We start from the raw sequence: 26,161 nt of genomic DNA on the forward strand, positions 1-26,161 counted from the left end.
CCTCTCCCCTGGGAAGGAGCCCTGTCTATTTCTCAGCTCTTTCAGTCCCGAGGGCCTTCACTTCCTGTTTCCCTTCTTCTCTGCCCTCATTTCAGGCCCACATGCCACCAGGGAGTAGGATTTTCTGTGGATCAGAATGACCGTCGGGGGGCTCATAGCAGGGAGGAGGGAGGGCCACCCTGGACACCCACTACAGCGTGTTCAGTTTGAAGACAGCCTGGCTCTACTCCCAGGGACGACAGGAAGGCCAGAGGTTTTGAACACTCCGTTTAATTTAAAACAGGCACAAGTGCAAACAATTCACAAAAGGGACAATGCTTTTGTTTTTAAAACTCTGACCCTTAAAAAAAGTCCTTGCAATTTTTTTTTTTTTTTTTTTTTTTTGCCCCAAAGCAGGCCACTAGGGATAGAGGAATCTAAAAATATTATCTAGATAGGGTCCAGACACCTGGAGTTCTTCCCTGGGATTCCCTGTCTCACAGCAGCCCTGAAGGTGGGGAGGGGAGGGGGACAAGGAGACAGGTGTCTGAGGAGGCAGCTAGGGGCACGTGGTTTGCACAAATGGGCTGCCCATTCCAGTGACATGATGGAATTGGGAGCTGGTTCACCTCTCCCAGACCAGGATTTTGAAAACAGGTCCCCCAAGCACACAAAAGAAGAGTGGGTCCCCGATGACCTGGTTGTTGAGGTGAAGCTCACAGGTAAAACAAGTTTGTTCCCTCACCATTCTGGTCCCTGGCTCTCAGATCCCACAGTACAGGAGAAACTCAGAAACCGGCCAGGCCCCCAGGATGTGTTTGACTCAATACAGACCTCTTTGCTGGTCAGGTAGAACCCCGGGACTTAAGAGGTGGGAAACGGGGCCAAGGAAGCAGGTCACCTTCAGAGCAGAGTTTAGTGGAGAGAAGATGGAGAAGCCTAACCGAAGACAGTCGTGGGTGACCTTCCTCCACACCACACACACACACACACACACACACACGTGTGCGCACACACGCATCCTGTGAAGTGAGACCACTTTACCACCAGCTGCCTTCTTCCTCTTTCACCCAGAAAATTCCCCTCCCCGTCACGGCCTCCAAGCAGGCTGTTCACAGTTGGGCGCGGGCTGTGCAGGGAGTGTGTTGTCAGCTCAGGTGGGTTGGGAAGCAGGTGCAGGTGAGACTGTGCCTTCAGGAAGTCAGACACAAGGGAGGAAGATGGTGTCAGGCAATAAACACCTTCCAGACCCCAGGATTTGGAACTGGAGCTGAGAACAGCAAGTATCCTGATGAAAACAGGCAGTCTGCCTCTTGGGTGACCTGGGATGCTCGTGTACTACTTACTACTTTAAAAAAAAAAAAACTTCAGCAGCCTTTCCTGCTGTGTTGGCCACAGTGGCCAGAAGCACTGGTCTCCATGTTTCATAGAAATATCCCTGTGCAGATAACAAAGGGTCATCCTGCAGAAGAGGTCTCCATCATCCCAGAGGCAACTGGGGACTCTTGGGAGGGAAAGTGACTGAGGGGCAGGTCCGGCCTGGCCCAGTGGGCTGAGGGGCAGGAGGGCAGGGTCGGGGCTTCACATTCAATCTTTGGAGAGAATACTGAGAGAATGAGGCAGGCAGCCAGGCCCTGTTGGCAAGTTGGTGGCCCAGTGTCCCCTGTCTGTGGGCACAGGTGGCAGGTGCACTCTGGGGCTGGGCTCAGCAGGTGGAGGTCTGCTTGCGGTAGAGCTGGATCAAGGGCACCAGGCACTCTGGCAGCCCCGTCTGCAGCAGGAAGGGGTGGTCCAGGAGTTCCTGGGCCGTGGCTCTCTCCTGGGGGTCTCGCACCAGCATCTGTTCCAGGAAGTCTCGCAGCACTGGGGAGACCTGTGGAGGCAGGGCAGTGAGAGGAAGCCACAGTTTGCAGCCACTTTGGGGTGACCCAATCTGCCTGGCCCCACTGTCATTTGAAAGTCTTAAATTCTCGCTTCTTACTTCCTGGTTCCTCCCAGGCTCAGTACTTTCTGGACTATCAGGTAGGTAAAGAAAGTCAGCATCAGTCCGGGAAAGGTGGCCAGTTCACCTATAGTGGGTGCTGGTGAGCAATGGAATTAGGATACCAGGAGAGCTGGGGAGCTGGGCTCCAAATACAGCCCATGCACCACGCTGCTTCTCAGGGCTCTCAGTGTTCAGGCTCTGTGGAAAGGGGCACGGGATTGGTACCCAGTGATCCAGTCCTGGGTCTATCCCTAATCTCCAGCAAGTTGTACTTTTCTCTAGAGCTCAGTTTTGTCATCTGTAAAATGGGCTAATGATAAAATGTGCTTTCCCTGTCTGCTACATAGGGCTTTAGTGAAGATAAAAAAGAGAGGTCAGCGAGGAAGGAGTGTTTTGAAAAATAGAAAAAAACAAAGTGGGACCTGAAAAAGGAAGATTCCTTTATTTCTCTAAGCCTTAGAGTCTAAGTCAAGGGCTTACCCTGGTTCATTTTGAGTCAATATTTTGGGATAAGGCTGAGTCTTAGGCTGTAATGGAAGGATGCATCCTCTGGGGAATTAGCCAGTTAGAAATATCTGCTAGTCTAGGGGGTCAGGAGTGCGGGTTCCAAGGACCAGCTGTCTCAGAAAGTGTTTCCTGTCTCTCCTCATATCCAGCAGGGCTACGGAACTATTTTGCATTTAGAGACTGAGCTTCAACCCTCTGGGACATTTCTCACTCTGGCCACCAGATGGCAGTGCCACTCTGCAGCCCTGTGCTGAGCTGGCTACCAGCAGGGGGTGCCCACAGGTAAGGATTTGCCAGAAAAGCGTTACACACACACACACACACACACACACACACACACACACTGGTTTTAAGGGAAAAGCTGGCTCAGATGTGGTTAGGATGTACATTGATGGAGGGCAAGCCAATTCTCTGTGATGGAGACTGGGAACACTGTGTGCCTTGGCATGCCTCCCCTGACAGATGGGGTAGAGGCGTTACTGCTCAGTTAACTTCTCTAGATTCTTTCCCAGGGCATCAGGGACTCCCGCTGGCCTTGCTTTCCCTTCTTTCAGGCTCCTGTCAGTTGTCTGCAGGTGGAAACTTGTTGGAGTGACCACGGGAGTTTGTGACTAGGCTCCACACCAAGCTGCGGGATTTGTGTGGAGAAAGACGAGCCTTTTCCGGGAGCCCGGGCCCTCTGGTTTCTGTGGGAGGGAGAAGCTGGGCCTCACAGCCCAGACTCTGATCCTTGAAGCCTCAGGAAGAATGGGGCCTGCAGGGTCACACCCTGTGTACCGACTGACCTTGTGAGAGTTCTTCAGCTTGGGTGGGGGGCTGTCCCGGAGCCTCTTCATGGCTTGCACTGGGGAGTCACTGAAGTAGGGTGGCTCTCCATCTACCATCTCAATCACCATGATGCCCAGAGACCAGATATCTACCTGCAGGAGGAGAATGTCCCTGACTCCACTGGCCAGAGTCTGGCCCCTTGGTAGCAACATGCTGCAGGGGGAGGGGAACAGCTGGTCCCAGGTTTCCTTGGTGAGTCGGCCTCCTTCCTGGTCACCTTCCCTGTGGTCAGTTACCACCTGCGTGAGTGACCACTGACTGCAGGGACACAGCTGTCAGCCACTCTCTTAGAAAGGCCACCACACATGGGGAAGCCTGGCCATACCCCAACCTGCCCTTGCGCTTGGGGGAGAGCATTTTGGGGACCAGTTTGTGGCAGCAAAGTCACAGGCCAGAGAAGATCCAACCAAGAGTGGGAAGGGGGCAGTGGATGTTGGGGTAGGGTATTGACTAAGTGGGAACCCGACAACCGGGGCTATTCGGGGTGGGGGGCTCTGGAGGAGACCACAAGTAGAAGAGCTGTGTGTCCCCAAGCCTCTTCTGGGAGGGCTGGGTGGTGGAGGGAGCCGTTACCTCAGTCGCATACAGACACCTGCAGATCACTTCGGGAGCCATCCAGTAGGGGGTTCCCACCAGGGACTTCCTCTTAGGGACATCTTTGCTGATCTGTGCACAGAATCCGAAGTCCGAGAGTTTCACCTGGGGTTGGGGTGAGAGGGAGAAAGGGGAGTGATGGCGAACTAGGGAGGAGGAGCCGTGAAGTGGGGTCGTGGGTGTGCCACGGTGGGAAGGGCCCTACCCTGCCATCGAGGGTCAGCAGGATGGAGTCGCTCTTGATGTCCCGGTGGATGACACCCTGGGTGTGCAGGTAAGCCAGGGCCTGCAGCACGGCCTCGCACACGGTGGCAATCTGCTCCTCATTCAGCCTGGACGGGGAAGGCAGGGCCATCAGCAGAAGAGCATGTTAGCTTTGGCGGGGCTGCAGGGAAGACGGGCTGGGCAGAGTAGGTGCCCCTGGTACGGGGCCCCACAGCTCCTGGACGATGTGTGTGGGAGCCCAGTCAGGCTAGAGCCCTGGAAACGGGCCTGGGCCTAGGCTGGAGACCTCGTGTCTTCCCCACTGCCCTGAGACCCCTGGGTCTGTTAACCCGAACAGATGGGGGTGGGCAGTGTGGCTCGGGACCACGTGACGGGCACCCCAATCATCCGGGCCTGAGGCTGCCTAATATCCCTGCCAGGGCAGTGGCGGGAGCAGCCAGCGCTGGGTCCCAGCCCTCCCAGCTGCCCACCTGACTTGGGAGATGATGTCCGTGAGGGCCCCGCCCTGCAGGAACTCCATAAGCACCCACAGCTCCTCGCCCACCAGGTAGCTCTTGTACATCTCCACCACGTTGAGGTGCTGGTAGTCCCGCATGATCACCACCTGGGGGCAGGAGGGGGGACGCCTGAGTGCCGGGCACCCTCCCCACTGCCCCTGCTTGCAGACGTCCAGCCTGCCTCCACCATCACTGCCCGTCCCAAATGCCCCGCCACGCCCTCTCCTCCCACCTCATTAAAGAGCAGCTCCCTGCGCTGCTGCTTCCTGAGGTCCATCATCTTGACGGCCACCTGGCGGCCCGAGTGCTTCTCCCGGGCCAGGCAGACGATGCCCGTGGAGCCCTCGCCAATCTTCATGTAGCTGTCCAGCAGTAGCCGGGGGTCACCCTGGTCCACCACCATCCTGAGTGCAGCCTTGAACTGCTCGTGTGTCACAACGCCCGTTTCCTCACCAGCCAGGGCACCCTTGGCCACTGCGGGGTCCTGGGGCAGGTACAGGTTGCTGGTGCTGACCTGGGCATGCCGGGTGCGGGGGGAGCCTGCCGGGGAAGACCGTCCTGGAGGAGGGCCGGCAGCTGGGGCTGTGCGGAGGGACTTCTGGGGGCTGCTGGTATCCGAGGTGGCCAGAGGGCTGAAGGTCCCCACGGGCTGGTCTGAGGGCAAGGACTGGGCCTTAGCCACCAGGCTTGGGGGGCGGTCTTTCTGCAGCGGTCTGAAAGAGGCGTTGGGCTGCAAGGAGAAGGGAAGAAACAGAAAGGGGTTTGGCTGTGGGAGCATTTGGAGTACCCTTCCCAGAGGCAGGGGGTGGCTGCCGTGACCTCTGGACACTGGCAGGGTTGGGCAGAGCCGGGATGGGCATCAGACTAATGTGGGAGGTGCCGCAAGCAAAGATTTTCAAATGGAGCTGAAGCCAAACCATAGTCCTGCTTGAGAAGTCAACCCCCAGTGTTCCCAGGTGAGCAGACAAAACAACAGCTCTTTATATCCACACTGTCCTTCCTGCGAAGACAAAGCCGAGTCCCTGGGGTGTCCTGGGCCGGTATTTCTTCCTTGGGTGACTGACAGCCAGACCCCAGGGAGGCCACCAGGAGGCAATCTGGGTCAGAGGCGTTGACAACCGTGGCTACCCTACCCAAGGGCCCATGCGGGCAGAAGAGGCCCTGGGCGTAGGGGCGGGGGCTGCAGCGAGGCAGCTGTGACTGACTCCCAGGACACACGGCTGCCATCTAATAGTCCCGATTGTTCCTGACAACGGGGCGTCTGCGTGTCTGTGCGGTGAGATTAGGTCCCCAACAGAGGACCACAGAGCCATGTTACCATCTTGGGGGGTCCTCAGGTGTCTCCTGGGCTGGGGATCTGGTGCTAGAGAGATCTGGAATCAGGAGGGTAGGTCCAGCCAAACCCAAGCCTTGGGGCCAGGGGTGAGGGGGTTTCCTCAGGGCTCCCCAGAGGAGCTCCTCCACTAGCCACATGGAACTCCTGGCTGATGACCCCCCAAGAAGGAAGAGAAGGCAGGGGGCCTATCTTTCTGGTCTCTGGCAGGGAGGGAGGGAGGGAAGATGGAATCGAGCAGCAGGCTGGGCCCCCAGTGAGTCTTGCTCAGGCCCAGCCTTCCGGGCAGCCCCAGCAGGAAAGGGTCCCATCCCTGGGTGTCCCCAAGGAGCTGGCGAAGTGCAGCAGGACCCTTCCCAGGGATTGTGTATGTTTAAAAGGGCCACCTGGAGAAGGCCATGTGCAACCTAACGGGGGACACCTGAGGAGCTGCAGAGGGGCCTTCCCGGAACATCTCAGAGCCCATCTCATAGGCGGTTGTCTAGGTGCCCAGAGGGTGCTGGTCTTCATCCTCAAAACTGAATCAGCTTCCAGGGAATCTACTCAAGCACTCAGCTTGGGCTGGGCTGCTTGAACCTGGGCCTTGGGTGCTACCAGGCTCAGCCAGGGCCTTTACAACCTCTTCAGCACCCCTCCCCGCTAGACTTCAGGGCTCTCATCCCAGTCCTGGCCTGGCCTAGTACTGGGCAGGTGCAGGGTGCCTCCTCTGGCGACAGCCATGCTGTGAGGCTCTGCCACCCCCAGCCCCACAGGCCCACTGAGTGTGCTCCAGCCTCTGCCAGGCCGTGCCTGACTCGTGCTCAGCCCTCGAGGTGAAGGAGCCAGGTAAACCTCCCGGGACTGCCGTGACCACTCCACCCCCGCCCGGCAAGCACATGTGTGCAGTAAATGGATTGTCCCCGCCAGCACCAGCACCGACCTCACCCCCCTTTCCCTACTGTGTTGTGGCGGAGCAGTGGGAGCTCCAGACTGGGGGGTCAGGACCTGGGTTCCAGTCCTGCTCCACTCTGACTTGGGGTGAATCTTAGGCCATTCCCCCTCTCTGAGCCCCAGTCTCCTCTGTGAAGGCACAGTGATCTGGGGAGCTGGATAAAATGCAGATTCCCTGGCCTTGGGAACGGCTTCAGCAGGTCCCTAGAGCAGGGACTCCGCAGTTTAACAAGGCCCGTGGCTTTGGATGTGAGAGGAACCTTGGCCCACAATTTGAGCAGCTCTGCAATTCCATGGCCTTGGGGAGCCTGTGGGAGGGCTGGGACTCGGGGTGGAGGGAGCACGGCCACCACCAAGGTTGTGAGGCCACAACCAGGAGCAGAAGGACCATGAGATGTCACCCGGTAGCAGCCTCCAAGGCTCTGTGAAAAGGCTGCCCGCTGGCCTGTGAGGCATGGACCTAACACAGAAAATGTGCTCTCTGAGCATCTGTGTGGGGCTGGGCAGAGATTGGGGATCCGAAAAGCTCCTAAAGCTGCTCCTGAGATTGCTCTCACGGCCCTTGACCTCTCTCCACTCTGGATTTCTAAGGAAGGCGGTAAAACATTTTCCCTCTCCTTCTGGCCTCCCGGCCTCCCGCATGAGCTCTCTGCTCTGAGGATGAGTGAACACGGGAGGGTGGGGACAAGTCAGGCAGAGGGACTGAGGAGGTGGGTTCGCTTCCCCCTCTGCTGTCGAGGCCCCTGTGGAGACCCTGCCGCAGGTGCTGGCTGAGCTCAGGGGCCGAGGAGGCAGCAGGTGGATGGAAGCAGCAGACGGATCTGGGGGAGGCAGCCAGCTCTGACGTGGCCTGGGACATGGGACATAGGACATGGGGGTGGTCGGGCCAGGATTGGTCTTCACCTCAGCAGGGTCTGGTCCCAAGTGTCCCTTTGTGGCCCTTGCTGCCTGTCTCCACAAGGAGGGAGATTTTACTTAACGTAACCACGAGAAAGGACCAGATGATACGTGTTAAACTGCTCCAAGAAAGGGAAAGGGGGACAAAAGGTGGAATTAATTGTTAGGGGCTCTGGATTAATTCTAGAGTTACTTGTGTGACCGAGGCCTCTTCTTGGGCAGGAAGCCACTAGAAAGAAGAGTTGTACATGGAGTTGTAATGAGGCCTCATGTTCCCTTCCCAGGCTAAGAAGACAGGGCCAGGCTCTCCAGCTGTGGGCTCAGGAGGCTGTTCTGTTAGTGCCGCCCAGGCAGAGGCCATTTCATAATATTTAAGAAATACTAGAGCCATTTTATTGAGGGCTTACCACTTTGACAAGGGCCTTAAATGCATTATCTCATTTAATTCTCATAGCCCTGTGGACTGATTTATTAGCCCATGGGTAATATTATTATCTACATTGGTAGATGAGGAAACAGGCTCAGAGAGGTTAAGTAACTTGCCTAGAGTCACTAAGCCGTAAGGGACAAGGCCAGACTTCAGCCCTGATCAGCTTAACCTCTGATCCCTATGCAGTGGTCCTACTGGGGATCCTTGGCATGTAACCGAGTACATGGTACACAGTAGGTGCTTAACCAAGGTTTGCTGATTGTTGAGGTCTTTCTGACAAGGCCCTTCTGCCGCTAAGTGGGACCCCTTCTAAATCTCCCAAGCTCCTAACTGTCTTACCTCTTTGGCCTCTCTGTCCCCACTTGAGGTCTCCTTTTGCTCTTTAGCCAAAGCGAGTGAGTGCAGGCCAAGCTGCCTGGGGTTGAGTACAAGAGCTCTAGGTCACAGACCCTCCTGCAGCCATGCCTGGCATGCTGTGGCTATTGGTGGCCTGCCCTCCCAGGGCACTAGTGCATGGACTGCTGCTTTAGGAGTTGCTGTGAGTGTCCAGGGCCAACCTCTGGGATGTGCTGAGTGCGGAGGGCTGGCTGCTGGCTTGGTCTGGGTTCCCAGGGCCCAGGCCTTGGGGGAGGAGGAGGAAACTGAATGCTTCCCAACCATATGGTAATTTGCTGAGAGCAGTGGCTCTCAACTGGGGGTGATTTTTTTTTCCCTCAAGGAACATTTGGCAATGTCTGGAGGGATCTGGGGTTGTCCCATCTGAGGGGTGCTACTAGCGTCTAGCGCATAGAGGCCAGAGATGCTTCTAAATATCCTTCAACACCCAGAAGAGCCCCTGCAACAAAGGATTATCTGATCCAAATGTCAATAGTACAGGGTTGAGAAGCCCTGGCCCAGAGCGGTTGTGGGGCAGTCTCGGCCCCGCCTTTCGGAGGCCTGGCTTGAGAACATCCATCTAGAAAGGTGTGCCCAGGGGGCCAAGAAGGAAACCACTCCCCTGGATTTGGAACCATGGTGTTTCTGAGCCCCGGATGGGCACCACCTGACTCTTCAGGGGCAGGGGAGACCTCGTACAGCCCGCAGCAGTGGCCCACAGTAGGTGCTTTGTGGGTGTGCGGGGATGGGGGCGGTTGGCCTGCCCCCTGCTGTGGGGTGCTGGCAGGAGCCCAGGACCACGCATACCAGTTTTGACACCCCCTTTCTCCAAATCCCTGAAACCACCCCCCACCCCAGCAGGACTCTCGAAGTGCACTTCCTGGCAGGGTGCACTGTCCTGCCCCCACCTTAGTTTTCTGGGGAATGTCTCCCCAGGGGTACAGCCTTCCAGAGACCCCTCGGCTCACAGGCACTCATGTTTTCTCACGGGGCATACCAAGCCACGTCTCATCTGTTCCTCCCTAAAGCCCCCGCCCCACAGGGGATCCCAGCCTACCATCCTTTGTCCCAGTGGGGACTGGAGGGCACAAAGCCCAGAACCTTCCCTGGGTGCCTTGGGCTGGCAGTGACCTATATGGGGTTGAGGGTCCAGGCCACCCCTCAACCCCCCACCGCCCCCCCCACGATTGGGCTGGACTCACTGACGCCATCCGGGGAAGGGGCACTCCATTACTCATGCCGCTGTCAGTGGCGGTTTCTTAGGTGAGACTTAACAACCCTTGTGCTGCAGCCTGAGCTCATTTCTGCCTGACCCTCAGGGAGGAGCTAAAAGATGCCTTCATGGAAAAGCCTCCCCTCCCACCTTCGGCTGACCCGTTCGCGACACCAGGGGGTTGTACCACGCTCTCTGAGTCAGTCTTCTCATCTGCCAAATGGGAAAGGATGTCACTGTCACCATGGACAGGATGTCATAGGGCACGTAAGAAGCATACATGTTCTCCTCGGCCTGCCCAAAAATGTCACCATTAGGGTTCCCTTCACTGTTTCCTTTTTTACAAGAAAAATATGTGCATTTGAGGCTGTCACACGCCAAAAGTCAGCTCTCCTGTTGCTCCCAGACCCAGGCAAATTCAATCCTCTAGCTTTTCATATGGCACACAGTATGAGAATAAATAACTACAGGAATGTCAAACAAAGCAAGAACTACTAGAAAAAGGGAAGGAAGGAAGGAAAGGAGGGAGGGAGGGAGGAAGGGAGGGAGGGAGGGAAGAATCCTCACTAGAGAAGGGGTAACATAAACCTCTGGGAGAAGCAGCGCAGAGAGGCTGTGTATGACCTCAGGAGAGCACTGGGACAAGCTGGGGGTCCAGGCAGAAAAAAGATCAGAAAAGGGAGCCAGAGAGACCCTGCCCCACCTCCCCACCCCCCCGGGGCTGGAGCCTGGGTGGGGTCGCTGGGCACTGGGGGCAGGGGAGGGTCTGGGCTTGTGGTTAAAGGTGCTGCTTTTTCAGGGGTGCCTGCCTCCCCGTGTGGTCCGCCTAGATACACCCCAGAGGGCAGGAACGTCAGCTGAGGCGTACCACAGCCCCTCAGAGGCCCCCGGAAAATGACCTGGCTTGCAACATCTGACTCACACGTGCGAAGCCCTTGGAGCGCTAGGGCTCAGCTGGTTCAGGGTAGAATCCTCAGCTGATGATCTGTTTACCTCATGCTTTCCCCAATCCGACCGACCGTGTAAGTGGGGAAGGCCGGGCAGGGCCTGTGTCCCCAGCGGATGCTGCCGGGCCAGGCTCCCTGCCCTGTCAAAGAGTGGCCCCAGCGGAGGCCGCGGCCTGACCTACCTTGCTCTGTGGCGGAGGGCCTGGCTTGCTGCTGCTTGGAGGGGCGGCGGCAGGAGCAGACAGGAACATGCTTCGGAACAGCCTGCGCTTCAGGCTGCTCTCCGGGGTCTTAGGGCTGGGGCTGCCCTCCCCCCGCGGCCTGCCTGCAGCCGAGCCCACCAGGCAGGACTGTGGCCGGGCCTCCTCAGAGCCATGCCCGGCAATCTTGGGCCCCCGCCTGCCCTCAGCCGTGGAGGCCGAGGTGCCGGTTGGGGAGCTCTGCAGGCAGCGCTGCGGGGCACCCTGGAACTCGGTGGGGCCCAGGGACTGTGCCTTGGTGGCCAGCCCACTGGGCAGGACCCGCGGGCTCTGTGGCTCGGGCCATGGCACACGCCTGCGCCCTGCTGGTGCGGCCCCGTTGCAGCTGAGGTAGAGGCCGTGGGGGTCCCTGCGCTCAGACTGGGGGCTCTGCAAGTACATGTCCGAGTTGGCGGCCCACCGCTCATCCCCTAGCAGCCCCAGGGACTGTGCCCGCCGCCGGCTGGTGGGGCTGCGGCCGCGCAGGGTGTTGGAGCTGATGACTGACAACTTCTGGATATCGTTGAGCAGCCCCGAGATGTAGCCGTCCGTGGGTGCTGCGCTGCCCCGCACCACTGTCTGCAGGGGAGGGGGAAGAGCGTGGTGAGCCTCCCGTCATGGCAGGCAGGGGGCGCTGGGCGGGGACCAGGTCAGAGAGCCTCCCTGGGGGGCCTGGGGGAGGAGCACCATGGACCTCGCTTGCAGTGTCATCCATCTATTCTTAATTTTTCAGCCCCTACCCAGGGCCCACGGCGGGCCAGGCCTGTGCTGGCGGACGGATACAGGGAGAAGCCTCATTTTCACCGGCCCACAGTCTAGCAGGGCAGACAGGTGAGTAGCCGTGGCGTTCAATCCAGCGTGCCTGATGGTGCCGGCAGCTGAGCTTCGGGAGCTGGGGAGACTGCAGGCCTTGCCTGGGGCCCGCTGCCGTTCTCCAGCTCTGTCTGTGTGTGGCCTTCCAGGGGACACGCACCAGTCCAGGGCTCTCCTCCACACATACTGGCTTTGTGGCCTCCAAACCCTGACAGGGCCCTGACCCCAACCCCTATCAGCCTCTTGCATCAACCCCTCCTGACCCACACAACTTAATCCCCTGGGTCTGTGACAGCCCCCAGCCCCACAGGGGCTGCAGGTCCAAATTTTGCATGGGACATACTTAAAGATTATTTGTTATCTGAAACTCACGTTGTATTGGGCATCCTGTATTTTTATTTGCTAAATCTGGCAACCCTACCACCCTGTGGAGAGGGACTCCCCAGGATCCTCCTCCCTGGGTCACCCAGGGAGAGAACGAGAGGCTGATTAGCAGGGAATGAAGACATCCTGGCTAACTGATAGCTGGTAAATCAGGTGGTTCTTCAGGTGCCTGTGTGGTCTTGCCAGCAGCCCTCTGTGAAGGGGGATGGTCTGAATCCTCCCCCTCCGCCATCCCTGATGCCCGCCTCACCTTCATGGGCTGGAGCTGCACCCGGGTGATGCGTGAAGGGTCCACCACGGGCTTGGGTCGCCGCAGTGTGTCCAGGATGTTCTGCCATTGTGGGGGGAGGCCCACGAACTTGCCTTCTTTGGGGTCGAAGGAGGTGTGGACGCGGTGCTGGAAATTCTGTGGGGCCGAGATCTCAGGGCGTTTCTTTTTTTTCTTGCGGAACATGGTGCCTGCGTGGGGAGGGTCAGACTGAGTTCCAGAGGGGGCTTCACAGGAGCGTGGCCCCGGGAAGGACAGGTGGCCGCAGTGGGTACTGGGGCCCCAGACTCCCTCCCCCACTTCAACCCCCTGCACTGGCCCACCTCTCAGGCCTACTCCCTCAGGGAAATGGCTAGCTCCCCGCAGAGCAGTCCCAGAAGCAGCAAAAACCCCATAAATAAGCCAACACAGACTACAAAGGAGGAAAAGAGGTGTCTGTCTTCTCATCTGCGCCAAGTCCCCTGCTGAGGAGGCGGGGGGGGGGGGGGGGGGGCTGTATTTATAAGATCCAAAGCCCATGACAAATAACATTCCACCATCGAAGAATTTAAAGGGGGGTGGGGAAGAGGGAGGAAAGCTGGCAAACTCATTTTATGAAGTATGATCTTGATTCTTAAACCAGATAAGAATAGTACAAGGAAGCCCCCTGGTGGCATAGTGGTTAAGAATCTGCCTGCCAATGCGGGGGACACGGGTTCGATCCCTGGCCCGGGAAGATCCCACATGCCACAGAGCAACTAAGCCCGTGCGCCACAGCTACTGAGCCTGCGCTCTAGAGTCCGCGAGCAACAACTACTGAAGCCTGCGCACCTAGAGCCCGTGCTCTGCAACAAGAGAAGCTGCTGCAATGAGAAGCCCGCGCACTGCAACAGAGTAGCCCCTGCTTGCCGCAACTAGAGAAAGCCCACGTGCGGCAACGAAGACCCAACACAGCCAAAAATAAATAAATTAAATAAATTAAAAAAAAATAGTAAAAGGAAAGGAAAATTTGAACCAATTTCACTTCTGAACATAAATGAAAATCCTAAACAAAATTAGCAAATTGAATCCAATTGTTCGTTAAAGGGTTTTTTTGTTTGTTTGTTTCTTTTATAACACAGTCAGCTCGGGTTTGTCCCAGAATGGTTCAAAACCAAAAACTGCTAATGTAACATACAACTTCATAAAAAGTCAAGTTGCTGATTCAGAGACATATTGCCCCATCAGGGACCAAACGAAAAGGGCCCTTATGGTCCCCAGGTGCTCGGCCCTAATTCTGGAAAGGCCCTGAGCTAAGGGCACTGCTGGGGTGGGTGAGGGCAGCTATCTTAGGGGAAAAGCTCTCCAGGAAGAGAGAGCCCACCTCCCTCTGGGTCCCCTTCTCTCTGGTCTCAGAACTCTGTACAAAACATCACCTGCAGTCAAACCTCCATCCCTTGTCTTGCTGGTTCGGGTTTGCCTTAGGCCCTATTAAGCTCTAACAACAGCTCTGAGTGACACCGGCATGCAGATCTGAGAGAGGGAGACTGGAGACCCAGGAGGCAAAGTGACTCTTCCAAAGTGCTGCTCTGGCCTCACCTTCAGGGAGCCCTGGGCTGGGACCACATGGAAGACAGGGTTGGGGGTACCCACTAGAATGCTATTGTATTTGAAGTGGCTCAGAATAGCTCAGTGCATTTGTGTGGGGCGATGGGTGCTAAGGACACTCAGTGGGCTCTTGTGTCAGCTGGAAAAGTCACTTCTAGGTTTGTTTCAACAAGACGTGTGTTTCTTGAATTGAATGCTTGGATCATTCATCTATCTACAGAACTGGATAGATCTGTGCCATGGCACTCTCTTTTTTTTCCTGCTCCAGAGAGAGAATTTTCCTGGTCACATTCACAGGTTCTGGAGCAGGTCACAGATCTGGGAGGCAGCTGGTGCCACTCGGGAAGGCAGGGGGCTCAAACAGCCCAGTCTCTCCACTAGGCATTCACCAAGCATGAATCAATCTGAATCCGTGTCATACCTCTTGGAATGGCAGCCACTTCTGGGGACCTTGAGGTTCAGGAAATCTACCAAACATTCCCACCAGGCAAAGCCACATGTGCAGGAGCCCCAACGACCAAGGACTTTGGAATGAAATATAACTGTTTGAGTTACAGGTGAGTTGCAGGGAGTCTTCCACTAATTTGGGGAGACTTTGAGCGAGCTACCTTAATGATTTGAGCCTCAGCGTTCTTCATCTATAGAATGCGGTTAATAAAAAATAACGCACAGAGTTTAGGGAGTGTTAAATGAGCGAATTCCCAGGAAAAAGGGGCGTTTCTCTTGCTATGTTACCTCTCCGTGCATCCTGTCTCTCAGCTCAGGTCCCTGCAGACATCAGAACGTGAGCAGATCCAAGTCTGGGAGTGATGCCCAACTCCTGTCCTCTCGGAGTCACCTGGCAGGGGTCATGCCTGATTTCTCGTTCTGGGGCCCTCGTCACCGCTCCACGACATAGACTCTTCCTGGCTTGGTAAAGCCTGACCTCCTCCCTGTAGTCTTTGGCTACAGAAGAGTCTCAGTTCTGCAATTCTGTCCTGACAGACCCTCTATCTCTGAATTAGCTCAGCTGATGGTTTCACTCTCCTCCCCACTCTGTAAACCCTTCTGGAGGTGTAGGGACACAACCTAGAGTTGCAAAAGAGGTGGCTAATACTTCCCTCACCCCCCACCAGAACATCCCTGGCCCCAACTCCCCGGCTGAACCCAAAGGCCCAGCATTTGCTGCAGGAATGCCCAGGGAAAGCATCTTTTGTGTTTTTGTTTTTTTTTTCGGTTTTTTGTTTTTGGCTACACCGCAGCATGCGGGATCTTAGTTCCCCGACCAGGGATCAGTGGAACCCTCGCCCCCTGCAGTGGAAGCACGGAATCCTAACCATTGGACTGCCAGGGAAGTTCCTGCAAAGCATCTTTAGCAAATGGTCTACATGACTCTGGGATGCCCCTCCTGAGTCCACCCTAACAGCAATTCCAGAATAAGTTCTTCCCACAGGCAGCAGGAAGGGCCTGAGGAGAAAGAAGGACAGTGCAGAGTCCTAGGATCCAGGGGTCACAGGGGAGGTGGGGAGCTGACAGAAGCAATGAACTGAGCTCAGGCTTTGGGGGAGGGGGAGTAGAGATTTAGGAATCAGAGCCAGCCACTTAGCTAGCGGGAAATCCACACCTAAAGGGAGGCTGCCAGGACTTGCCCAAAACCATGGTGAGGCCAACACTGCCTGGGACAATATGACTGTGTACATAGAAAAATCTACATACAAACTTTTGGGATTAAATGTGAATTTTAGAAGTCCCCAATTCAAGGTCAATATCAAAAAAAAATTGTATTTTTGCATACCAGCAGCAAACAAATAGAAAATGAAATTTAAAAAAAGATTCTGTGGTACAATGGGAAATAGACGTTTGGTCTTTGTACACCCCACACCCTGCCCCCTATTCCTGGCACAGAGCTCTTAAACCTCTTGGAACCCCCAGAGTGACAAGAGTGTTGGAACTTTCAGCCTCCCCATTCCCACCTCTGGGGAGGGAAGAGGGGCTGGAGATTGAGTTAATCATCAATAACCAATGATTTAATCAATTGTGCCTACTTAATGAAACCTCCATAAAAACCCCTCAGAGATAGGATTCAGGGCTGGTGCACGCCTCAAGGTCCTGAGAGGGTGACGCGTCTGGGGAGAGCATGGAAGCTCTGCACCCTTCCCCCATACCCTGCCCTATGCGTTATGCATCTCTTCCATTTGGCTGTTCCTAAGTTGCATCTTGATGAACTGGTAATAGTAAAGTGCCTTCCCGACTTCCACCAGCCATCCTAGCAAATTATCAAATGTGAGGAGGGGGTCGTGGGAACCTCAATTATTAGCCAGCTGGTCAGAGGTACGGGGACCTGGGCCTTGGAACCTGAGTCCAAAGTGGGGGGCAGTGTGTGGGACTGAGCCTGAGGAGTCTGTGCTAATCCAGGTAGTTAGTGTCAGAATCAAATTGAATTGTTGAACACCCAGTTGGTGTCAGAGAGTTGGAGAAATGATCTCAGGAGGAGAAAAACCCTCTCATTTGCTGTCAGAAGTGTTATTAGGGAAAAACCCCTCAGACACCCTTTCCCACTTTACATTAAAAATATCAAATACCTAGGAATAAATCTAATCAAAGATGCACAAGGTCTCTACATTGAAAAATATCAAACGTTAAAGATAATAAAGAATGTTCATAGATTGGAAGCCTCAATATTATAAAGATATCAATTATTCCCAAATTAACCTACAGAGTTATTGCAATCAAAATCCCAGCATACTTCTTTTGGTAGAAATTGATTCTAAAATGTACAGAGAAACATAAAGAATCAGGAATAGTCAAATCAATCTTGAAGAACAAAGTTGGAGGGTTACACTACTAGATATCAAGATTTATTATAAAGCAACCACAATTAATACAGTGTGAAATTGGCACAAAGACTGATGAATAGGCCAGTGGAACAGAAGAGAGAATCTAGAAATAGACCCACTCACATAAGGTCACTTAATTTATGGCAAAGGTGACACTGCAATATGGTAGGGAACAGATGATCTTTTCCATAAATGTAGGTGAAGCAATTAGATATCCATATGAAAAGAAAAAGGAGTCTGGAAAAATGAATTCATATCATATCCCCAAACTAACTGGATCTAAATGTGAAAGGTAAAAATAATAAAGCTGGTGGGAGTGATGGTGGGGGGCAGGAGAGAGGGTAACCCCTAGTCTGGCCATCCCCTGCCCCAGGTCTGGTGTGAGTGACTATGGCGAGCCCAAGTTTGATGGGCTCTCCTGGAGCCCCTGACCTGCTGGGGCCCAAATCCACACCCATGGGTCCCGAGGACAAATTAAACTATCAAGGTTTTCTTTGTCCAAAGCAGGCCTAGGTTAGGAGTAGGAAATTCTTTCTAAAGATTTCACCTAGACTAATTTGTAAATGCAGTATGAATATAATGAATATTTGAAGGAAATACAGCAAAATATTCATTGTTGTTGTGTTTGACTGGTGGGGTTCCAGGTGACTTCCTCCTACCCCATCTTTCTACTCTTCTGAACTTTCCTTAAAGATGATGGGCTGCCTTTCTAAAGAAAACAAAATATTTTTAAATAAAGAAAAGAGCGATCCACGAGCACTGAGTTTCCTAAGAGATACTCACCCACTTAAGTATCCAATGTTGCCAGGTCACTGGGTGTCAATCACCTGAGACCCAAGCATCCCCTGCATCTCTCCAGCACCATGTCCTGGACATACACACGAATGCCCAGACAGGGGCCCTCACTTGCCATTCCTAGGTCTCCGTCTTTCACCCAGTTTCCCGCCTTCTGACAAGCCCAAGGACCTCGGGGCTGAGGGAGAGGGGGTGCTGTGTCAGCCCTGAGGTTAAATCAAATCAGGCCACGCCCACCTTTAAAACTGCCATCCGAGAAGCACCACCTCTTTGCATCCACACTCCACTCACCTAGTGAAAGAGCTTTCCCTAAAGAAGGTACCCTGGAGGAGGAAGGAGGATGCTGTTCCTTCAGAGAGCCAGTCCCTGCCTTTCCTTCTGCCTAGCCTGACAGAAATGATGTGGGCCTTGGCCACTGAAGTAGAAATGGGCAGAGGCAGGGCGCCAGCTCTGGCTCAGGGGGACCTCCACTTCCCGAGCCCCTCCAACGCAGCGGGGGGAGGTGCTGAGGAGTCTTTCTCAGGCTGGGATGCACCTTTACGACCGAGGAATGCTTTGAACATTCCTCTTCTGAGAATGGCCGAGGACATCACCTTCCAGCCAGCAGGCTGGCCCATGACTGGACCAGAGAAGGATGCCCATCACTGGGGAGGGGAGGGGAGGGGAGGGGAGGGAGAGCCCTGCCCCAACCAGCTTTAAAAGGAAGCTCCCCCGCCCCCGCCCCGTCCCCCGGCACAGCTCCTGCTGAGGCTGCTTCCTCCAGCCAGAACCTGGCAGATGGGGAGCAGGTCAGTTCCTGGCAGAGGCTTCTGGAGGAAATGCTGTCACACCCAGTAAAACTGAGGGTGGAGGTGGTGGGAGAGTTCAGGGAGCCACAGGCCTGGGGTCACTGAGGGGTGGGACTATCATGTCAGAGGAGCAGGAGGCTCCAGAGAGAAAGGAAAGTAACTTTTCTTGAGCACCTACTACATGCTAGGCCCTTTCCAAGCGCCAACTAATTTAATCCTCACAACAAGCCTGGGAGGTAGGAGCTATTATTATTATCCACAAATCCAGATGAGGCTCAGGGAGGCTGAATAACTTACCCAGGGTCACAGAACCAGGAAATGACCGAGTTGGTGTTTAAACCCAGATCTGGTTCCAAAGCCCTGCTCCGTCCACCATGCCCACTCAGAGGGACTCGGGCTATTGTTAATCTCCTTCCCAGGGGTCTCTGTGAACAGGAAGGGGGCTGGGCAGTCTGTGTAGAAGGGCATGGGCCAGGGCCAGCTCTCTCAATCAAGATTACTAGGTTCTTTCCTGGGCTGATCTGTGAGTCAGAGGCCAAGGGAGACTGGCGCTGTCTTGACTTGCAGTCTGACCCTTACTTTGTTTGGAACCAGGGCTTGTTTGTCTGGTTTTTTTTGCCCTGCAGTGGTGGTGGTGGGGTGTTCTAAGGAGCTTGCCTTGGCAGCTGTGATGTCAGGGCCTGGCACACATGGAAAGAGCCACAGAAACAGCAGGAGGGTATTTTCTCCAGCATAGGTCCACGTCCCCTCAGTAGGGTCTCAGCCTCAAGTCAGGCAACCGGCAGGCCTGTAGTAGTGTCCCACGGTGCCATGGGGTCTGGGTGGTGAGGGCCCCCAGACCAGGCACTGTGGCTCAGCTGGTCCAGGGTCTATAACAGGGACAGCAGATAGCTGTGCTGGGTGGGTCAGCCCCTCAAACTGCTTTTCCTCTTGGGGAGGAGACATCCATCCGCCAGGGCCTGGGGCTCCAGGGCCACCAAGCTGTTGGTTCCCCAACCAGAACTATGGAGAAATGAGTCTGCACTTAAACCTCAAACCAGAGCACAGACTTTCCAGTGAGCACTGCCATTTGAGGCAGACCCTTGGAAGTGAAACCGCCTGTTATAGATGTGCTCCAGGACTTTCAGAAGTCCTCCTGGGAATCAACTTTGGGGCCCATCTTGGAAAGCATCAAGTGTTTTCCTAACCTGTGGCCTCTGCTTTTCACCAGAAGAGCTGGTGTCCAACGAGGTTGCCTTGCCGCCTAGACCCGGCTTCCAGTGAGTTTTGGCTGTTCCCACACATCGAATTCCTTTCAAGGAGAGGACACTCAGCCCACTGAAGGGATTCACAAGAATGCACTACAGGCTAGGAAGGTGGTTAGAAAGCAAGTCTGAAGGAGCTTGCAGCCACTCTGAGGGGAGGAGGATTTGGTTGGCTGTGTGAGTTCCGGGATGTAAACTGTCTGTTAGGATGAGGCTGGTGGGATTCCCCTCCATTTCCAGATGAGTGGGAAGAGAGAAGGCAGCTGCACCTGGGGCCCTGTTCCCTCTGAGGGCCAGAGAGTGAGAGTGGGGTGCATGCCTAGGCCCCCCTTGAGGCAGGCACCGTCGGCTTGTCAGGGCTGAGTGCGGGCTCAGCGTGGACCTGGGGCGCGGCGTTCCTGAGTTCCGCTTGTGATCCTGGCCCACTCTTCCTTTCTAAGCCTCAGCATTTCCAGGGCCAACGACAGGGGCATGGGCTTATTCACTTCTGCCAGCTTCTCCAGGTACAGTGAGGAAAGAAACAGCATCTCTCCTAGTTGGAGGGGCTGTTTTGGGTATTTTTAGTAATTGTCACTCAGGGAGTGCCTAGTATAAGCACCAGGCTCTGGGCTGAGCAGTTCACACACAGAATCCTCGCTGCAAGCCGGTGAGGTGGGCCTATTACTGTACCCATTATGCAGATGAGAAAACCCTTGTTCAGAGAGATTAAGTGATTTGCCCAAGTGGAGCAGCAAAGAAGGGGAAGACCCCTGTTAGTCTGATCCAGATGTGAACAAGGCTGCAGTTAGCTGTCACCTTCCACCACCCCAGCCTGTCATTCTCAGACCCACGTGACATCGAGATAGAGGTAAGCCCCTGAGTCCTAGAGCACTTACAAAGGTACCCCCACTACTGCCACCATCCAGTCACAGAGGGGCTGATGGAGGACCCTGCCACCTCCAGAGCTGGGCCCTTTCACCCCGAGGTCTGCTGCCCAACCTCTTCACAACGCCCTTTGGGAACTGACATCCCACACCTTTCTGTGAAAAGGAATGTGCCTCGAAGGCCCCTGGTTGAGAATATCCTGGACAGAAGCCAGTCTTTCATTGGAATATCCTCATCAGCCAGGAAGCTCTTTCTCAAACGTTAGTTTCTGGAGTTAGTTTAAATATGAAATTACATTATTCATTCACTTATTTGATAGATTCACTTGTGCATCTGCTCTGCTCCAGGCTCTGGGGACCATGGTGAACAAAACAAAATCCTAGCTCTCGTGCAGTTTAGCTGGCTTTTCCAGATCGATGCTGCCAGACCCCATCCTGACCTGCGCCACCCACCTGTGGGACTTACTGAGGGGGTATGGCCTCCCCTTCGCCCCTGCCCCATTTTCAATCCCTCGGTGGCATTCCCGACAGGAGCTGGGCCACGCCCTGCTCGCCTTGCTCCAATGAATTCAGTGATGGGGGGCTCCTCCCCCTCGGAGGCCCCTGCCCTCTGTCTCTCTGTCCCCTCACAGCTCATCCTTCATGTGGGGCTGAGCTCTGTCCTCCCTCAGCTTCCACCAGGGGTCCAGGCCTGCCATCTGCCCTCTTCACGTGACATGAGAGGTGGCACCCCAGCACTCTTCCTGTCCCCTAGAATTACACCAGGGGAAGGGCCTGAAGAGAATTTCATTTGCTCTTCTGCCCAGTTGTCCCCTGTAGGGTGGATGGGGCCTAGACCCAGGCTGTGGCCCTTACTGCCACTGCCCACAGGCACTATTCAAGACCTTCCCAGGGCCGCTGTGTGGAAGTGTGGAGCATCCCCGGGATGTAGAGCAGTACCCTGAGGTTCTTCGGACGCACTCGAGTGGCCCAGAGAGAAGCTGAGTGTGCAGGGCAGGGGGCACTGTGCACAGAACACGCCAAAATGTCCGGGCTCCCCACCCTTGTTGTCATTCCCACACTACAGGTCCCAGTGAATCCCCAGGGGAAAGATAATGGGGCTGTTGCTGAAAAGAATATGATAATAAGTCTCATTCAATCACTTGTGTCAACACTCCAGCTGAATGAGAGGCCGAAGAGCTAGGCTGGCCAGCCAGGGAAGGTCAGTGTTGACTCAGGCCTGCCTTTTGGGCCCAGCTCCAGCCTGCAAGTGCTGTGCTGCCGCCACCCGGCAGCGGCTCAAGCCAGAGCAGCCCTCTGACCTCTGTTCACTGTACTTGGAATCCTAACCGCTTCCCCAGTCCGCAGCACTGGGGCTTCCTGGGCATGGCATAATCTCCAAGGGAGGAGTGAAGACTGGGAGAGCTGCAGGCCAGCTACCTCTTCACTACCCCAGATTTTCTTTTTTTTTTCTTTTTTTTTTGCGGTACGCAGGACTCTCACTGTTGTGGCCTCTCCCATTGCGGAGCACAGGCTCCGGACGCACAGGCTCAGTGGCCATGGCGCACGGGCCCAGCCGCTCCGCGGCATGTGGGATCTTCCCGGACCGGGGCACGAACCCGCGTACCCTGCATCAGCAGGTGGACTCCCAACCACTGCACCAACCAGGGAAGCCTACCCCAGATTTTCAACAGCTTCCACATATAGAGGCTCGAGACCTCATCACAGAGACCTCAGTGCCTAGCCAGAAAGAATCTCCAGAGTCCCCAAGTCACAGGATTAAGTCCCCTAGTCACAAAAAGATTATGTTTTCACAGCCCTTAACCTTCTGTATCACTATATTGTTCCCCTCCTCACCCCAAGTTCACAATACTGCAGTGACATGGGCCAAACCTGTTTTACTGGGTGCGTTTTAAGAATGGCAAGTGACTGGGGAAGGAAGGAGTAGCTGAGAAAGGGAAGCTACACATACACGTGTATAAAGTGCCTCGCACGTGTCAGACACCGTACCAGGCGCTTTTCATTACTGCATTTAATGGTCACGACTCTACGAGGTAGGTTTTTTTTTTTTTTTTTTTACGAGGTAGGTTTTTTGAACTTAATTTTACAGGTGAAGAAACTGAGGCTGAGAGAGAAGTAATTGTCTGATATGGAATCAAATCCAAGCTCCAAGCTCTTGTACCATGCCTAGTGCACCCAGAGAAGTCAAATGACCTGCCCCAGATCACACAACTACTCTGGGCAGAGATAGGACTGGAAGCCTCAAGCCAGAGTCTCTCTCTCTGCCCCAGGCTGCACAGGTGGTAACAGTGTGTCCAGGGTCACCTATGGACAGATGAAGCCGTGTGTTGTGTACAGAGCACGCTGCTGTTTCTGCTTCCAAAGTGGGATTCCCTTCCAGAAATGGCCCCTTCTCTGGGGCCACCTTACTACCCACCCTGCACAGACCCTCTGCCGTTACTTTATTCCCATTGCTTTGCTCTGATGTCCTCCACAATCTCTTGCCACACAGCCAGACCATTCTCAAAGTTCTCCCCGAGAGGAGGGCTCGGGGAGCTTAACCTTTCCCAAAACTGGAGGCTAGGCAGATAGCCTCCTGCTGGGGCTGTTCTCCTTTATCAGTTATCATTGTGACTTCTCACAACTGCCCTATGAGGAAGGCATGATCACCCCCATGTTATAGATAAGGACATTAAAGTTGGGAGAGAAGTAAAGAAACTTGCTTAAGGAATCAAAGGCAAAATGTCAGAATTCGAACCCAGCTCTTTCTGGTTCCAAATGTGTTCTCTACCCCTGTCCTATATATGGCCTGAGGAGAGCTCGCACCAGAATGGGGCAAGATACAGAAAACACAGACTACACCCTGGGAACTCCTCATGTCTTAGCCCTTGGTGCTCCCAGCAGCATCTCCCTCCCAGGGTGGATGCCACTCACTGGGTGTGGGCAAAGCTGGAGAGATTTTAGCAGGTTGGGCAGCTGGGGAATGAGCTGACGGCAGGCTGGGATCTGCCCAGCAGCACCTCTGGCTGGGGCTGCCTCCTGGTCTGCTCAGCACGGACGCTGGGCCTGCTTCTGCCCTTCCTGTTTGGGAGCCTCTTTCCCAAACAAGAATTTAGTGCACTGGCCTTGGTGACACTGCCTCGCCCCTGACCGTTAGCGGACGGGAGGACAGGCGGAGGCTGGGCCAGGAGCCAGGGCGGGGCATTTGAAGCCGTGCGCGCCTCCAGTGGGCCGAGGCAGGTGAAGTAACAAGGCACATCCACTAAGGACTGAGAAATGGCACCTAGTAGGGACCACTGCCTAACAGTACCGAGAACGGGGCAGCCCAGGAGGGCCACCTGCCTGCCCACTGTCCCGGCCTGTCCTTCACGGAGGTCCCAAGAGGCCCCTGGACACCCTCCCAGGGCTACTCACCTCCGGGCCGCCTTCCCTGCCTCCTCTTTCTCCGGACTCCTCACTCTTCAGTGGGCAGAGCTCTCAGGCACCGAGGAGAGGGAACTGGGGACCTTCGCGGGCCGGTCCTCCGAGGCCTGGGTGGAAACAGGTCAGAAATTCATTGTGGCCGATGTAGTAAGTGTCCCCGCGGATTTCGCGACTGGCCGGAATCCAGAGCATTGGGAACCCGCACCCCCGCCCCCCGCCACCCCCGGCCGCCCGCCTCCGGCTAAGCCACCTTCTCAGGTGCGAGCGAGCAGCGGAGGCGACGGGCTCCCCGCAGGGCGCACGGGGACGAGGGGACAGCGGGCTCAGCGCTTCCGGCCACTCTGCTCTCCTAGCTCCGACCCAGCGCGGCCACCGGCCCCGCCTCGGCCGCCCGAGTGAGGCGCCCTCTGGGACGAAGCCCCCCGCCAGCCTGGGCGCGAGGGCCGGGCGCCCACGCGGAGCGAGGTCCGCTGCCGGCGCCGCCGACTCCCCTCGGCCCGCGCCGGCGGCCCCGCACTTCGGGGAATTAACACCCGAGAACCTGGAGCCGCGCGTGCGGGGAGGCCTGTTCCCCGCCCCGGCCCCTACCCGGGCAGGGCTTGCAGCACCCCGGTGGTCGGGGCACCCACCTGCCGAGCGGGAAGCGCCCGGAGCTCTGGGAGAGGCCGCGGGAGCCCGGCCCGCCCTCCGCCGGGAGGCGCCGGGAACGACAGGGGGAGGCCGCGCTTACATGTTTGTGCAGCGCCGGCTTCACCTGCCGCGAGTTTGATTTCGGGGTGTGGCCTCAGGTAGGACGCCGCGAACGCAGAGCCCGGGAAAAGCCGCCGAGGGGCGCAGGGGCCATGGCCAGGAGCCTCCCTGCCCGAGGGGCACCCCCTTTCTCAACCCTTTCCCCCTACCCGCTCGGCTCCGGCTCCCGCCGGCCCTTTGCCTTCCGGTACTGGCCCCGGCCGCCCCCTGTGACGTACACGTGGCCCCCTCGGACCCTGGGCTACGGCCTAGAGGCCTGACCTGGACTGTCCGCCGAGCGCCTCTGTGTAATTAGCTCCTTAATTTGCACTGCCGACGCACACTCGGGCGGCGCGTCCCACCCGCCCACCCTGGAGAGCCCGGCTGGAATCCTGAAACCTACCACCTTGGCCTGTCCTGTCCCATCGCGCGACAAGGCCCTACGGCTGTCTTGGGTTAGCCCCCTTGTGCAGGCAGAAAAGTGGGATTTAAAGAGATTCCAATGCCCTTGTCAGACCCTGATCAGTACTGAGAGCCCTCGGGCCTCAGGATTCTAAGGGACCTCTAGGAAAAGCAAGCTTCCCGGAGCCCTGCACCCCCAAACAGAGGATAAGGCATGGTTCCAGAGTCAGCATCTCCTAGCTGTCCCCAGCAGCATCCTGGCCTAGGATTAGGATGGCTGTCCCAAGTGGCTCACTCTGGGCTGCCCTTTGCCCTGCTTCTGGATTGGAGGGTGGTTTCTCCTGTGTTTATATGTTGTGGAGGAGGGCAGGGGCCATCTGTCTCTTCCCCAAACAAGGAAGTGGGAAGACTTCCAGGTCCCCAGGGAGGGCTGTGTCCACCCGAGTGCCGAGGGGAGTCTGGCATGGAAATTCAGTATATCTAGACCTCAGATGGCTGGCCCGAAGGAGGAAGTGGAGGAATTTCTGTCATAGTTGGTCACCTCAACCTTTAGGTCCTGAGGTCACTATTGCCATGTATTGTTTTTATTCACTGACTCTTTAAACATATCAGTGCAAGTTGTGGATAAAGAATGTGCATTATAGGCCCAATTGCTTATGCACAGTTTACTCTAGGCTCCCACCGAACAGAGCTGAGGTGGCCAGTGGGGATTCACTACCCCAAACAGGCCTGCACCCTGTCTGGCTGCATCCAAAGCCCTGATGTCCTCAGCATCCCGAGGAAGGCAAGGTGATGCCAGGTGGAGACGTGCTGGCTGTGGGAAGGAGGTTGTGCTGGGTTGGGGGGTGGGTATGGGAATTGGCTGCTGAGGATTGGAAATGAACCAAGAACCAAAGCTAGAACGAAATGCATTACTTTATTGAACCTAGAATCAACACCCTAAATTATGTTTTACCGACACACATGAATTATTTCCTTTCGATACAAATACCTTATATACCAAAACCACGGCTCCAAGCAGTACTTTTGAACTGTTACACTACAATAAAGTGTGAACATTAGAATATTATCAGAAATGAACTGGTATTTAATTTGGTTTAATTCAGGCTTGGG

The 26,161-nt window shown here is 55.6% G+C and overlaps 1 protein-coding gene across 1 annotated transcript; it reads right to left on the reverse strand.

The window, feature by feature from the left end:
- Positions 1-282: 282 nt before the first annotated feature.
- Positions 283-24,610, reverse strand: PAK6 (p21 (RAC1) activated kinase 6). The gene is made up of 10 exons (XM_032623038.1): positions 24,547-24,610; positions 23,909-24,024; positions 12,426-12,634; positions 10,922-11,557; positions 4,847-5,344; positions 4,588-4,721; positions 4,098-4,224; positions 3,872-3,997; positions 3,256-3,390; positions 283-1,852 (listed from the first exon to the last, which is right to left on the reverse strand). The coding sequence occupies exons 3-10, from the start codon at positions 12,627-12,629 to the stop codon at positions 1,685-1,687; spliced, it is 2,028 nt and encodes a 675-aa protein (XP_032478929.1). The 5' UTR covers positions 12,630-12,634; positions 23,909-24,024; positions 24,547-24,610; the 3' UTR covers positions 283-1,684.
- Positions 24,611-26,161: the final 1,551 nt, after the last annotated feature.

This window comes from Phocoena sinus, chromosome 2 (genome assembly GCF_008692025.1).
Source record: "Phocoena sinus isolate mPhoSin1 chromosome 2, mPhoSin1.pri, whole genome shotgun sequence".
Taxonomy (NCBI): Eukaryota; Metazoa; Chordata; class Mammalia; order Artiodactyla; family Phocoenidae; genus Phocoena; species Phocoena sinus.

Excerpts from the sequence above, each read along its gene's own strand:
- PAK6 (XM_032623038.1), bottom strand. The coding sequence starts at position 12,629 with ATGTTCCGCAAGAAAAAAAAGAAACGCCCTGAGATCTCGGCCCCACAG. Across the intron at positions 3,998-4,097 it reads TGCTGACCCTCGATGGCAGG|GTGAAACTCTCGGACTTCGG; the intron begins GTAGGGCCCTTC and ends CCCCAACCCCAG. Across the intron at positions 3,391-3,871 it reads GGTGTCTGTATGCGACTGAG|GTAGATATCTGGTCTCTGGG; the intron begins GTAACGGCTCCC and ends CTCCTCCTGCAG.